The sequence below is a fragment of the Macaca thibetana genome, chromosome 3 (assembly GCF_024542745.1).
Source record: "Macaca thibetana thibetana isolate TM-01 chromosome 3, ASM2454274v1, whole genome shotgun sequence".
NCBI lineage: Eukaryota > Metazoa > Chordata > Mammalia > Primates > Cercopithecidae > Macaca > Macaca thibetana.
In genome coordinates this window covers 10,741,832-10,756,288 of record NC_065580.1, presented here as the reverse complement: position 1 = coordinate 10,756,288, position 14,457 = coordinate 10,741,832, and the positions used below count along the sequence as shown (strand labels likewise).

At 41.4% G+C, this 14,457-nt stretch overlaps 1 protein-coding gene across 1 annotated transcript in view; it reads left to right on the top strand.

The window, feature by feature from the left end:
- Nucleotides 1–14,457, top strand: part of CNTNAP2 (contactin associated protein 2) — a 2,243,420-nt gene that overhangs the window by 2,051,611 nt on the left and 177,352 nt on the right. Inside the window, exon 20 of the mRNA XM_050786136.1 lies at nt 2,202–2,335. Coding sequence (XP_050642093.1) covers nt 2,202–2,335 — 134 coding nt within the window. The remainder of the gene's footprint in view (nt 1–2,201; nt 2,336–14,457) is intronic.

The window sequence follows — 14,457 nt, the reverse complement described above, 5'->3', positions numbered from 1 at the left end:
ATGGTGCAGGTAAAGCACGTGTGAGGATGAACCAGGAGCTCTGTGTGGAGCTGCCTCAGCCAGGGAGCAGGCTCCCTCTGGAATTCACACAAGGGCACCGCGGGTGCCAGCACAGAGCCTGTGGTTACCGAAGTGGAAAAGAGTGGGGGAATTTAGATAGATTTAGGAGACGAAAATCCAATCCACGGTGCTTAGTTTAAATGCCAGAGGCAAAGGAGTCTAGGATGACACACTAAGGTAAAACTCAGAAATAGTGAAGGTTTGTTGAATTTCATTTAGAAAACAGAAATAGGAAATGTAATTAGCTCTTGATTATTCTAACAAATGTTCCTTTGAAATCCAAGAACATGGCAAGTGTAATGTTAAAATGCCTAAATAAGGAAGAGTACTCTGTGTGTGTGTGTGTGTGTGTGTGTGTGTGTGTGTGTGTGTGTGTGTGTGCATGAGAAAAGTCTGAAAGCAGATACTCCCAAAATGTTTAGAAAAATTATCTTTGGGTGGTGGATTTCAGGTGACTTTCTTTTATTTTTTTTCTTTCTGTTTACTTTCTATGTTTTAATTAGCATGTTTTATTTTGTAACTTAAAAATCAGAATATCAGTTTTGTGCCCCTAAAAAGCAAATGAAAGGTGACAAATAATCCACTGGGTGATTTACAACTGGTCAAATTCTTGCTAGATTGCTGGCTCCATTTTTAAGCTCTGAGATGTCAACATGAAAATTCCAATTTGAGTAACAAATGAGATAAAATATTGATGTCTTTAAAACTCATACCTAAGATACAACATTTATGCTTGCAGATTAACTAAAAGCAGAATCTACATTGTCATATTAGTCATTTTGAATTCTTTTTATTGTTGGGAAGAAGCAAGGAGGAAAAAAAGAATATGCTGTTGAGGCAAAGTGAACTATCACTGAGGGCAAAAAGGAACTCAGGGGACCTGGGAAAGCCATCTTTCCCTTTGATTTGCATTTGGTTAGTCTGTAACCTAAAACAAAATGTATTACTTGGTCTCAATGAGGCCACCCAAAATCTCATCTTTAAAAACTATGTTTCACTGGGCACGGTGGCTCACACCTGTAATCCCAGCACTTTGGGAGGCCAAGGCAGGCAGATCATGAGGTCAGGAGGTCGAGACTATCCTGGCTAACACGGTGAAACCCCGTCTCTACTAAAAATACAAAAAAAAAATTAGCTGGGTGTGGTGGCTCATGCCTGTAGTCCCAGCTACTCGGGAGGCTGAGGCAGGAGAATGGCATGAACCTGGGAGGCGGAGCTTGCAGTGAGCCAAGATCGCGCCACTGTACTCCAGCCTGGGTGACAGAGCGAGACTCTATCTTAAATAAATAAATAAATAAATAAATAAATAAATAAAACTTTTTTTAAAAACTATGTTTATTTTTAAAGTTGTATGCTCATGATTCTTTTATATGCCCAATGTCACACTTTGCTGATGGGCTGAGAACATCCCTGCACTCTGCATTTGTTTTTTTATTTCACATAGTATTTCGTGGAGCCTGCAGACATCTCCTCCCTTCAGTTCTATATTGTATATGCTCTCATTCTTTGTGTCCAGGCACAATCCCAGCCTGGATCATTGAAACCATTTGCATCTTCAACTTTGAGACAACGGTCACTGAAGTTCACTGTGGGCAGATTGTAAATATGGGCGAGCCTGGTGCTGTCAGCCAATATGGGTCAGTAGGCCTCTGAGCTCGTGAATCCAAATTCAAATCTTGAATATTATCTGTGGATGTCAAGGGAGGGGTGAAAGTTTATCAGAAATTGAGCCACCGGTCGCGGTGGCTCACACCTGTAATCCCAGCATATTGGGAGGCTGAGGCGGGCGGATAGCCTGAGGTTGGGAGTTCGAGACCAGCCTGTCCAGCATGGTGAAACCCTGTCTCTACTGAAAATACAAAAATTAGCCAGTTGTGGTGACAGGTGCCTGTAATCCCAACTACTCAGGAAGCTGAGGCAGGAGAATCGCTTGAACCTGGGAGACAGAGGTTGCAGTGAGCCAAGATCGCGCCATTGCACTCCAGCGTGGGCAAGAGCAAGACTGTCAAAAAGAAAAGAAAAAAAAGAAAAGAAAAGAGAAGAGAAGAAGAGAAAAGAAAGAGCAGGGGTGGGGGGATGTGATATTAAAATGAAATTTAGGGCAAACAAATTACTGAGCTTCTTTCTTTTTTCTTCCATAGGAAGCTTACAGATTCGATACAACCTGGGTGGCACCCGAGAACCATACAATATTGACGTAGACCACAGGAACATGGCCAATGGACAGCCGCACAGTGTCAACATCACCCGCCACGAGAAGACCATCATTCTCAAGGTATACATAAGTGTACATATAAATTACATATAACATCACATTATGGTCCCTGTCCCTGTAATGCTTGGCCATTGGTTTCGTTTTGAGGGGACAGAAGTGGAAGAGATGCTTTTTACACTTTCTCCTACAAGTGCATAACTAGTGAAGTAGAAATATATAGAATTCTGACAAGGAAAGACAACAAAGTTGATGACATTTTTTTAGGGGGAAATAGAATGAATGTTTATTCCATATAGTCTTTCTGGTTTTCCCAGTTCTAGACCCACGTATCTATCAGTTTACTGCTTTTATCCATCGCACCATCTTTCTTCGCCAAGCTCTCAGACATCTGAAACTTACCGTGTTTCCCAGCAAAGGTTATTTTGGTTTCTCTGACCTACTTCTTTCACTACTCCAACACAATACGAGAGCTGTATTTTTTTCTTCCCCCTCTCTCTCTGCAGAGCTTTTGCCTTAAAAATCCTCAAAACACAGTCCTTCCCCAGAATCTCAGACTCTGGTTGTAGGCTTTCAGCACACAAAGCGATGGTTTTATTATGACACTCAAATTTTATTTCAGGTTCATTGATGACCCCTGCCCCCACCACAGATTTTTACAGTGAAGAAACCAGCTTGGGCAACACCATGAATAAAACATAATGTGAGGAGGTCTCCCTGGGAGCTAGGCCAAGAGATCAAGGATGGGAACTGTCACTGCATTCTCTAGAAGGAGTTCAAAATAGATGCCTGTCAGGAGAAAGAACAGCAGGAGGACGCTGTTTTGTCAGTAAAGTGGAGTGTCATTTGGCAGGGGTTCAGCAGCCTCTCAGACCTCATTCTGATTCGGCTGGATGCTGTGGGAAGTTCAGGTTGCAAAGAAAAGGCAAAAGCCCTGTCTCTTTTGAGCACTGGTGGATGTCAGATACATAACTTGATATGGAGTTTGTGTGTGGCCTTTAGCAGTATATGCTAGAGGGCATTTTAAGGAAAGGTCTTTCCTAGGAAACTGACGCACGCTGTTTCAGCTTACTGCACCATCAACCAAAGGTGCCATAAAAAAGTTCTCTCATCATGATCGACAGAGTTCCAGAGCCCAGCACAGTGCCTGGCATACATTAGGGGCAGCCAATTCTTTATGGAGTAAACCAAGCCCATCTTTAACCAAGTTTTAGTCAGCAAAGCCAGCAAGTCCAGGAGACAGATCATTTTATACAATTTCATCAACATTGTCTCCCTCGGCTTTTGATTAGAGACTTTTTCCATTTTAAGTCACCCAATTTGTCACCTCTTTTAAAGAAAGTGACATATCTTGCCATTGTACCGTTGTAAAATAATATTAAAACTTAAAAAGACCTAAACAATGGGCTTTTCAAACAGTATAACAGTGGAGACCCACCACAGCCATAGAATCGTATAGAGTTAACCCTCACTCTCTGCCACAGTGAATTAGAGAAGGACTCGAGGAAGGGGTAGAGGCCGGGCGCGGTGGCTCAAGCCTGATCCCAGCACTTTGGGAGGCCGAGGCGGGTGGATCACGAGGTCAGGAGATCAAGACCATCCTGGCTAACACGGTGAAACCCCGTCTCTACTTTAAGACTAGTTGCGCCTGGACTTTGGAGGCACCGGGAGGTGGAAAAACCACTGCATATAAAGACAGTAGAGCAGCCAGAGACCTGCAAAGAATCCAGGGGATCAATGGTTTTGGGGAGGGTCTGGTTCTATTGCTGAAGACTATTTTGGTTGCAAATGACAGAAAACAATTCAGAAGTAATTTGTTGGGGGAAAATTCCTAGGATAGGTCATAGAATTATAGAATTTGAAAAAGATAAAACCAAACTTTGGGAAGAGAATCTAGGGAGCCTGGAGAATTAAAACTGTGGACTAGAATACCACTGGGTTTCTCTGTCCCTTCCTTCCTTCCCTCCCTCTTTTTCATTCTCATCTCTGCCTCTCTCTGAAGACTGGATTCGTTACGTCTTACTGCAAGCTCCATCTTTCACATATCCTGGGACATAGTCACAGGAGTACTGGGCTCATGTCTTCCCGATTTTGCTACTAGAAGAAAGGGTCCTAGTTTCTTGACGCTCATGTTGAAATCCCAGGGAATCTCTGATAGGCCTGGCTTGAGTCATGTGCTCACCTGGTTGGGTGGAAGTGGGAACAAAGACCCATAGTCCCTAATCACATCTCTTGATTAGCGTGGGGAACTTGGGAAACTCCCTCAAGAGAACAGAACGCAGTTCCAGAAAAGGGAAGGAGACAGGATGACGGGAGTGAAAACTTTGGATGCACAATTCCGAGGTAGGAGAGGAGAAGACCCTGGGAAGTGCTTCCTCGATTCCGCCCTAGGTTCTGCACCTGGAGGTGTTGGGAGATCCAGCTCTCCCTCCTTCTCTGTCATGTAATGTAACGGACTGCACTAAGATTTCTGAATGCCCCAACCCATGTGAGGGCAAGTAGGAAAGATGTCGCGGCCAGGGGAGCTCCAGTCTCTCAGCCCAGCCTGTCCCATCTACCCTGGGCCCTGCCCACCCCTAAGGGCAAAAGGAAAGTAAAGCTAGAGGTAGTAGAGGAAGACAAGATGTAGTTCCTCCTTATGGAAAAGCAGATTCCAGGGCTCCTCACTCCCATGCCCCACTTTCTTTCATGCAGGGAGGCCTTGCAGAGCGTGGAAGTAATTTGGAAAGTGCTTTGCAACACCAAAAAGCACTGCAATTTTTTCTTAAAACAATCTACAAATCTATCTTGAGAACTTCTACAGCCTCAACTGTGTGTGGAAAGAGATATAATAAAATGTTAACAGTGATCATTTATGTGTGAAGGGATTATAAATGGTTTGATTTCCTCTAGAGTTTTCTATTTCCTCATTTTCTATTATAAGCACATGCTGCATTTTTATAATCAAACAGAAATATGAAACAGCCATATATTCTCAACCTATTCTGGTAGCCCCCAGTTATAATAACATATGATAACAAAGGTATTTCAATAATTTCAAATTTACATTTACTTATAGTCAAAGAACAAAAATAAGACTAATGCAAAGATGAATGATGAATCACAGTGCTATGGAATGATGCCTTTGGAATTAGGGTGAATGTTGATGCATTTACACATGCTCAAACATCATATAATTTAGATGATCTTCATCAGTGTCTATGGTATCTTTAAAAGCAGGTTTACTTTCGTAGCTGGGTTTGGCTAAAGCTAACATTAAATTAATCTGCATTCCCTCAGCACACACCCTCTGAGACAGCACTGAGCACTTGAAGGAAACTGACCTTGGATGAAACATTTGCTGCCAAAAGACAAAGTGCCCGATCTCCACATAGATAATAAGGAACTGACCATAGTAGTTATCAGACACCAGCATGAACCAGAACCCATGGCATACCTCAAGTGGCATCATTTGTGAAAACTCACAGTTGCATCAGGGAGAATAGCTTAAGGCTTAATGCCAGTCAAAATATAAACAAACAAGGTGCAGCCAGAGAGCACCTGAAAAAGTCTGGCATGCAGTGAAAAATTATGTTAATTAGCATGAATCCAAAAGTTAAACATTCTAATCAACAATTCCAAAGTCTTGTGCAAATAACCCTTTCTTCTTCCTTTGCCTCCTTCCTTTGCTTCCTTCTGTCTTGCCATCCATGTTTCTTTTCCTTCCTATTTTTTCCTTTCTTTCTTCCCAACCACATTGAACAAGGGATCTAAGGGGTTTACAGGGAGAATATTAAGTGAAATAGAAAGTTAATGGAAGTCACAAAAAGTAAGTCCCCAAGATCAGAGAAAATAGAACATGATTATTCAGGTCACAAGGTCTTACCACTTGGATACATTTGAGTGAACTTCTCGGCAGCCAGAAGTATGCAACCCATAAGGATAAACTAACCCAGTTCCTCTTGAGAATTTAACCTTTTCTTATTATATCACTTTTATTTTATTTAATTCCATGGATTATATTTACTGACATAGAAAATGCCCATAGCATATTCCACTTACATGATACCACATACATGATAACAGCTCACATATATTGGTGCTTACTGTGCCTAAGGCAATGTGCTAAGCACTTTGTACACATTTTCTCATTTAGTCATCACAAAAACTTTATGAAGTATGTGCCATCATTATTCCCATCTGATGTGTTTTGGAATATGTCCCTGTCCAAATCTCATGTCAAATTATAATCCCCAGTGTTGAAGGAGGAGCCTGGTGGGAGGTGATTTGATCATGGGGGTGGATTTCCTCCTTGATATTCTTAGGATAGTCAGTGAGTTCTCATGAGATCTGGTTGTTTAAAAGTGTGTAGCACCTCTTGCTTTACCCTCTTCCTCCTCAGGCTGTGTAAGACATTCCTGCTTCCTCTTTGTCTTCTACTATGATTGTAAGTTTCCTGAGGTCTCCTCAGCCACACTTCCTGTATAGCCTGTGGAACTGTGAGTCAATTAAACCTCTTTTATTTATAAATTACCCAGTCTCAGGTAGTTCTTTATAGCAGTGCAAGAATGGACTAATATACCATCTTACAGATGTGGAAATTAAAGTTCAAAAAGTAAGATGCAACCTGCCCAAAGTTAGAAAGCGGTAAATGGCCACAGCATAGTCGAACCCAGATCTGTCATACTTCAAAGTGTACACAGGCTCTTAACCCTTACTTAATAGACAGATGTCTGGAAGGATGTTCACAAAATTTTAGAAGTGGATACCTCTGCCTGGTAAGAAATTAAGTGATGTTATTATCATAAGATAGTTCAAAATATGCAAAAACACAGAGAATAATAAACCATTTGCTATGTACCCACCATTGAAACATTACAGATTTTGACATTTTGCCCTATTTCTTCAGATTTTTTTAAAACACAGCAATAATTGAGAGCCCTTTGTCCTCCTGGTCACATAGTGGGTCCCAAGAAAAGTCAGAGTCAATGCCTTCAACAGCATTTCTGCAAATGTATTTGTTACAAGGCTGTCACATGCTGAAGCTCCTTGGAAAAGCAAAGCATAACTTCAAAATGGAATTCAGCCCAAACAAGTCTGTAGAGAGTGAGGCAGAGCAGGATGATGGACACATGAAGAGGCCAAAGGCTGAGATGATGCAGCTTTCTGATATTTTGACCTGATCCAAGGATAAAACTAGCTAGAAAATGATAATGAATAAACTACATGTTCTTTGAATTATTATCCATGACAATCACACATTTTTGGGTTTAGATGTGAGTTAGACAATAGAGAGTTCAGGGATATATTCTCTGGCACAGATATTCAGAATCCATATTCTCTAAAAATCAAATGAACAGATGGGAAGGATGTATCATTTTGGCTTTCATCTAACTAGAGGGCCATCCTATCTTTGCCAAGAAGAAGCTAACAGATTTTCTGCAAGCAAAATAAGGCCTTTCTTAGAAAATAATTCTAGGTCCTCAGGAACAAATGATGATTAGATCCCCAGGATCTTATACCAAAAAGATGATGACTTTGATTCTTTTCACTGGGAATGTTCAAAACAAATGTTCAAAAATATCACTGAATTCTGTTCCTTAAAATAACATAAGCATGGTAATTTCTTACCTACTACTAATCCGAATTTCAACCAAATCGTATAAAAACAGTTGCATCAATTGTTAATTGAAATAGGTCCTGTATATAAATGTTAAGAACTGTCAGATAAGTGTCAAAAACATTAGCAACATGTAGTGTGCTAAGTGCTAGAAGTAGAAGAAAGGATACAAATATTAGGATTGAAAGGATACAAATATTAGGATTATACCAGTTGCTATACAAATTAGCCCTCAAATCTCCATGTCTTAACCCAATAAAAGTCTGTCTTTTATCAGATATATTTTCAGAAAAAGAAAGTTCTGTGGTCTCCAGCAGTGATGAAATCGTGCTGGACAGGCACTCTGAGGACCTGCCACTGCCACCAACTTCCCTGCTTCCCCAACCCTGGATTAGGCCAAATTATTGTCCATTATTCTCGAAGCCCTCCTGGGCTTCATCCTCTGGGAGGCTCTTCCTTGTGTGTGATCAGCCATGGCCTTCTCTGAATTATGTGCCATGGATAATGTGTTCCTTACAGCTGTGCAGTTTTTTGTTTGTTTGTTTAGACGGAGTCTTGCTCTGTTACCAGGTTGGCGTGCGGTGGCACGATCTCAGCTCATTGCATCCTCCGCCTCCCAGGTTCAAGCGATTCTCCTGCCTCAGTCTCCTGAGTAGCTGGGAGTACAGGCACGTGCCACCATGCCCAGCTAATTTTTTGTATTTTTAGTAGAGACGGGGTTTCACTGTGTTAGCCAGGATGGTCTCGATCTCCTGACCTCGTGATCCACGGTCTCAGCCTCCCAAAGTGCTGGGATTACAGGCGTGAGCCACCGCACCCAGCTACAGCTGTGCAGCTTCAAGGCCCATTTCCTGCAGGTTCAAATTACAATAAGGGTTTTTTACACTCATAAGCCTTTTATGGACTAGATCTGTGCTTTCTTTTCCAATACAATTCCTTCAAAACCCAAGGTGGCTTCTGATCAGTTTGCTTCTGGTAAGTTTCATGTGCTGGTAAATACACCCTAAGCTCTTCCCTAGACATCAATCTTAGACCTACTCAATCATTTGCCTCCAGGCACCCACGCCTCTCTCTCTCTCAAGGTAATGGCAGCTACTTTGCGGCCAGTGGACACAAAAGGCTTGGGTGGGAAGTAAAGACTCTTAATTTAAATGTTACCCATGAGGCTAAGTCAGGTTGCTAAACAGAAATCTTACTGCCCTATTGGTGGTCAAAGCTGTTTGCAGTGTTATTTCTTACTCTCTAGTGTAAAGCTCTAAATATCTAGACTTTTCTCTATTCCTTTCATTGATAATTGGAAACTGGTCAATTCTTTCCTGAACTCATCTGCTCCTTGACATGAGGAGCAAAAAGCAACCGATACACATGACCATTCTGTCTCTTTGGAAGCACTTTCCTTAAAGTAACTTAGGCACTCAGTCTGCCTTCCAGGTTATGTGAGGTGACAGTTTCACAAAATATTTTATTGCATACTATATTAGTCTGTCTTGCACTGCTATAAAGAAATACCTGAGACTGGGTAATTTATAAAGAAAAAAGGTTTAATTGGCTCAAAGTTCTGCTGTCTGTACGAGACGCATAGCAGCTTCTGCTTCTGGGGAGGCCTCAGGAAGCTTAGATGGTGGACAGCAAAGGGAAAGTAGGCTTGTCTTACATGGCAGGAGCAGGACCCAAAGAGGGGGAAGTTTCAAACTTTCAAACAAGCAGATCTCATGAGAGCTCACTTATCATCACAAGGATAGCACCAAGGGGGTGGTGCTAAACCGTTCATGAGAACTCTGCTTCCATGATCCCATCACCTCCCACCAGGCCCCATTTTGGACACTGGGAATTACAATTCAACAAGAGATTTGAGCAGGGATACATATCCAAACCACATCACATACCATTCTTCCTCTGTCTTTCAAGTCCCTAATATCCATTCCTGCACCACCTGCCACCTTACCATGAAGCCAATGCTACATATTTTAGTTTCTGTTATAGCAGCACCCTGCCTTAAGATACCAATTTATGTATTCATTAGGGTTGTATTCGCTGCTATAACAAAAACTCAGAGGCTTAATACAAATAACTTTCTTTTCCACATAACAGTAAAATGATTTCTCGCTGGAAATCATAATCAATATATAAATAGGCTGACAAAAAAGGTGTTTGTACTAAAGTCCAAAAATAATAGAGCAAAAGATATTGTGGTTCTATGCTACAACTATAAGGCTTTGAAGGAAGGGTAAGATGTTAACTGGAGAATGGGGGGCAACAGAGGACATGGAAGAATGTTTATTATGGAAGAGGGAGAAGGAGAGGGAGGATGTGTGTTCCAAAAGAGAACATGATGTTAAACAAAGATGCCAGCAGAGTGACTATTTCATAGGTTTCATCCTCTTTCTATCTCATGAATATAAAAGACCACTGGAGAAGACTCAGTAAAAAGTCTTACCTGGAGAAATTCTCACTCTGAAATATGTAACATCAAATGGCCTGAAGTCATTTATGAATATTGGATGCTGTGAAGTCAGTAGTCTGAGGCACATGCAGAGTGGTGTCAAAAATTGTTGGAAGAATTTTATCAGCAGCAAAATGAGAGTAATTCAATTATGGACTCCTAGGGCAGCACCAAATGTTAATTGACGTGAAACATTGGTGGCCAGGGGGAGCTCTAGTTCACCACTTTCTGTATGTGGAAAACTGTACAATTGTAAGGACTTTCACATAACCTCCTCAAGCCCTGAGAAAATCTCTCTAGACTTGAGAGGGCCTTAATGATCACGTTAGGTAGTGCTCAAAGCCCTTTCTTACATATCAAAATGCTTGCCCACATTGCCACTCTCAGCCTTATGAACTGGAAATAGCTGGTGCTATTAGTCCCATTATACACATAAGAAAACAGAGATTAAGAAGTCCCAGGCCGGGTGCGGTGGCTCACGCCTGTAATCCCAGCACTTCGGGAGGCCGAGGTGGGTAGATCACGAGGTCAAGAGATCAAGACCATCCTGACCAACATGGTGAAACCCCATCTCTACTAAAAACACAAAAATTAGCTGGACATGGTGGCGCACGCCTGTAATCCCAGCTACTCAGGTGACTGAGGAAGGAGAATCGCTTGAACCCGGGAGGCAGAGGTTGCATGAGCTGAGATCACACCACTGCACTCCAGCCTGGCGACAGAGCAAAACTCCGTCTCAAAAAAAAAAGAATTCCCAATGATGAATAAGGTCCCAGTGCTCACAAGAGACATGATCTTCTCTAGAACCCAGCTAACCAGACTCCATTTCCCCACTTAAGTTGCTCTTTGTTGTCTTTGCAAGCGGGCAAGAGAAGCCAGCTCACTCCTGTTCATTTGCCTTATAAACTTTCAGAATTTTTTTTAAATGTTTACACAAAAGTAAGTCTTTTGAGGATTTGTGTTTTCTTTGGAGTTACTAAAAGCAATGACTTTATAGCATTTCCTAGGGGGTCATAAAACCCTAATTTTTATAATCAAAGAGAACAAAGAGGTCCAACGTTGAGGCTAGTGTTTTTACAGCACACAGTATCATACACCCATAAAAATTCCATCTCATTCTTTAAGTAAACATGAACATAACCTTCTGTCTGTCCATTTTAGCATCCTTCTCTTCTGTAGAAACATGGAGCCCAGACTGAAATGAGATACTGAAGCTCAAATAAATTATTTAAAAATGTGTGCCTTTATTACCCTTGAACTTCCTGCCAATAAAGAACAATACTAAAAAGCATATGGATGTAAACACTCCCAAAATTTTAATATCAGAGGTTGTTCAAGCCTTTATTAAGGAAAATAACACAGTTTGGACGCATTACATTTTTTAGGGATGTCAGAACAAATAAAGAAAGTTGACCTAGCTAGCCTAGGGCACTGCCTCTTGAAATTACATTTACTGTAACTCCTTCCCTTTGGCTAATTTAGTTTTTATCTACTCTGGATGATAAACTCACAGCCTGGGTTGTGCAATACAAGCATGCTTGACAGAAGGCAGGCAATCGCAAGAATAGTGATGAGCCATTTGAACTCTCTGGCTTCTTCCCTTCCAGAAGAACTTTTACCCATTCACTAGCTCTCTATTGGGATTCTCAGCAAGTGTATTAGTACTTAACTTTCCACTTTAACGAAAGACTGACATGTATAATTCTATGGAGAGCATAGGCCAATATTTTATTAGTTTCTGATAGTATTACAATGGTTTGAGTCTAAATGATATAGAAGATCTGTGGGAAGAGAAGACAGAGGGCTACATATATTGGGAACTTGCCCATTAATTTGGTCTGTATATGAGTCAGAGTTCATTTTTTCTTCTATATTTCTGTGTATCCAGAGAAGCCTGTTCATGATTGAGAGACACTTCAAAAACTTCAAGACCTCATTTGCTTTTGTAATGTCACCTCTGGTTTTGGGTTGAGCTGTGTCTTCTTGGCCCCCGAGAAAGTATTTGGGCAGGTTTTCATTATTTGTTCAGAAAGTAGCAGTATTTGACAAATTGTTTCTGAAAAGAGGAAACAAGATGCCCAACTACCAGAGCCTCAGATTCCTCTCCCTCCCAGTACCTTCAAACCAGCTTGAAGTGTTAAACTCAGGCCACCTCCACACTGAGAGGTCTGGTCAGCCCATAGGCAAGGACGTGGCTCCTAGGATTGTGGTGGAGGTGTGTGGTGAAGATCCTGTTGAAGAAGACAGAATGTTCTCAAGATATCCAGGACTCTTCTGTTATCAATGTACTTTTCTTCTGCTTAAAGCCACATGGGATCCCTAAGAATTTAACATGATGATATCTAATTGACATCTCTCTTACCCCTGCCTACCACTAAACCCACCACATGGTGAGAAAGTTCCAAACAGCAATCATTTCTTAAACCTGATTTGGATAAAACCAGATGGTCACCAGAACCGTTCCATTAGGCCATTCACTGATGTGGAATCCAATTAAAATTCATTCAACTTTAATCGAGATAACTTTCAGGAGAACAAATATGTGCTGGGTATCTACGATATGAAAGAAATTTGGATAGATGATGATGAGTTGGTGGGGCAGTGGGTGACTCATACAGGGATGAACAAAATGTATCTCTTACAACTCAAGGAGTTTGTATTCTGGGAGGGGAGAAAAGATGTGTCCACTCGATATGCATTTCGTCGATAATAGAAACCTGTTCCACCTACTTCTCTAGAAGGAGAAGCAAGTTTGGCAAGTCTCCTTATCAACATGTAAATAACAAAAAGGGTATCCAGAGAAAGAGAATATTAGCAGTTTGGGGTGGTGATAAGGACATAGCACATAATGAGATTTCCCCTTGAGGACAATTTCAGTGTAAACAGAGACCCCATGGATTACAAGCTGTTGAATTCAGAGGTTGTTACTAAGACATAAATTAAAAAGAGTCTTTATTGATAGGCTACCTTACTACATGAGGGCTCTCTAGCAGGACAGAACTAATAGGACAGATGTATATATAAAGGGGAGTTTGTTAAGGAATATTGACTTGCATGATCACAAGGTGAGATCCCACAACAGACCGTCTGCAAGCTGAGGACCAAGGAAACCAATCCGAGTCCCAAAACCTCAAAAGAAGGAAAGCCAACAATGCAGTACAGCCTCCAGTCTGTGGTCAAAGGTCCAAGAGTCCCAAAGCTGAAGGACTTGGAGTCCGATGTTTGAGGGCAGGAAACATGAAGATGAAGGCCAGAAGACGCAGCCAGTCCACTCGTTCCACATTCTCCTGCCTGCTTTTATCCTAGCTGCACTGGCAGCTGAGTAGATGGTGCCCACCCAGAGTGAGGGTGGGTCTGCCTCTCCCAGTCTACTGACTCCAATGGTAATCCCCTCTGGTGACACCCTCCTAGACACACCCAGGAACAATACTTTGCCTCCTTCAATTCCATCAAGCTGACACTCAATATTAACCCTCACACTTACTTAATAGCTCTGTGTTCTCTAGCAAGTTAATGAAATCTCTGTTATCTTAATTTCTAAAATACAAATAAGTCCACCTTTTCTAATGCAGTTTGTGTATATTAAATGAAAATACAAAAAATATATCTAGCATAGTCTATGACCCAATAAAACGGTGGTTTTCTTCCTTCATTCCCAATTCCCTTCTCTTTCTTAAAAGCAAAAAATAAGATAGCAGATGTCAGGATCAGTACCAGCAGGTTCTTTGGGACTAAGGTTTTTTTCCATTGATTTCTAGTTCAACCCATTAAGCATATCCTCAGCACCTAGTATATTACCAGCATGCAGCATGGCTGTTGCCTCCATGAGCACAGTCCAGTAGAAGAAAGACCGTCAGTCATACAGATATGAACCAAGCGTCCATTGAAGTATAAGCTTGTGCTGTGGGAGCACAGCAAAGTGGGAGAATGAATAATCCTGAGGAGGAAAGAGTGGATCAGAGCAGCCCTACAAAGGCATTTGAGCTGTTTCTTCAAGGTTTCTGTGGTGGAGGGGAGAGGATCACATTAGCTTATTTATTTTTTACTACAGACATTCAACATTTGCCCTTCATAAAAATTATACAGAAAAAAATATATATATATATCTAAAAAGTTTTAAGCCATCAAGCCCATCTGATCTGA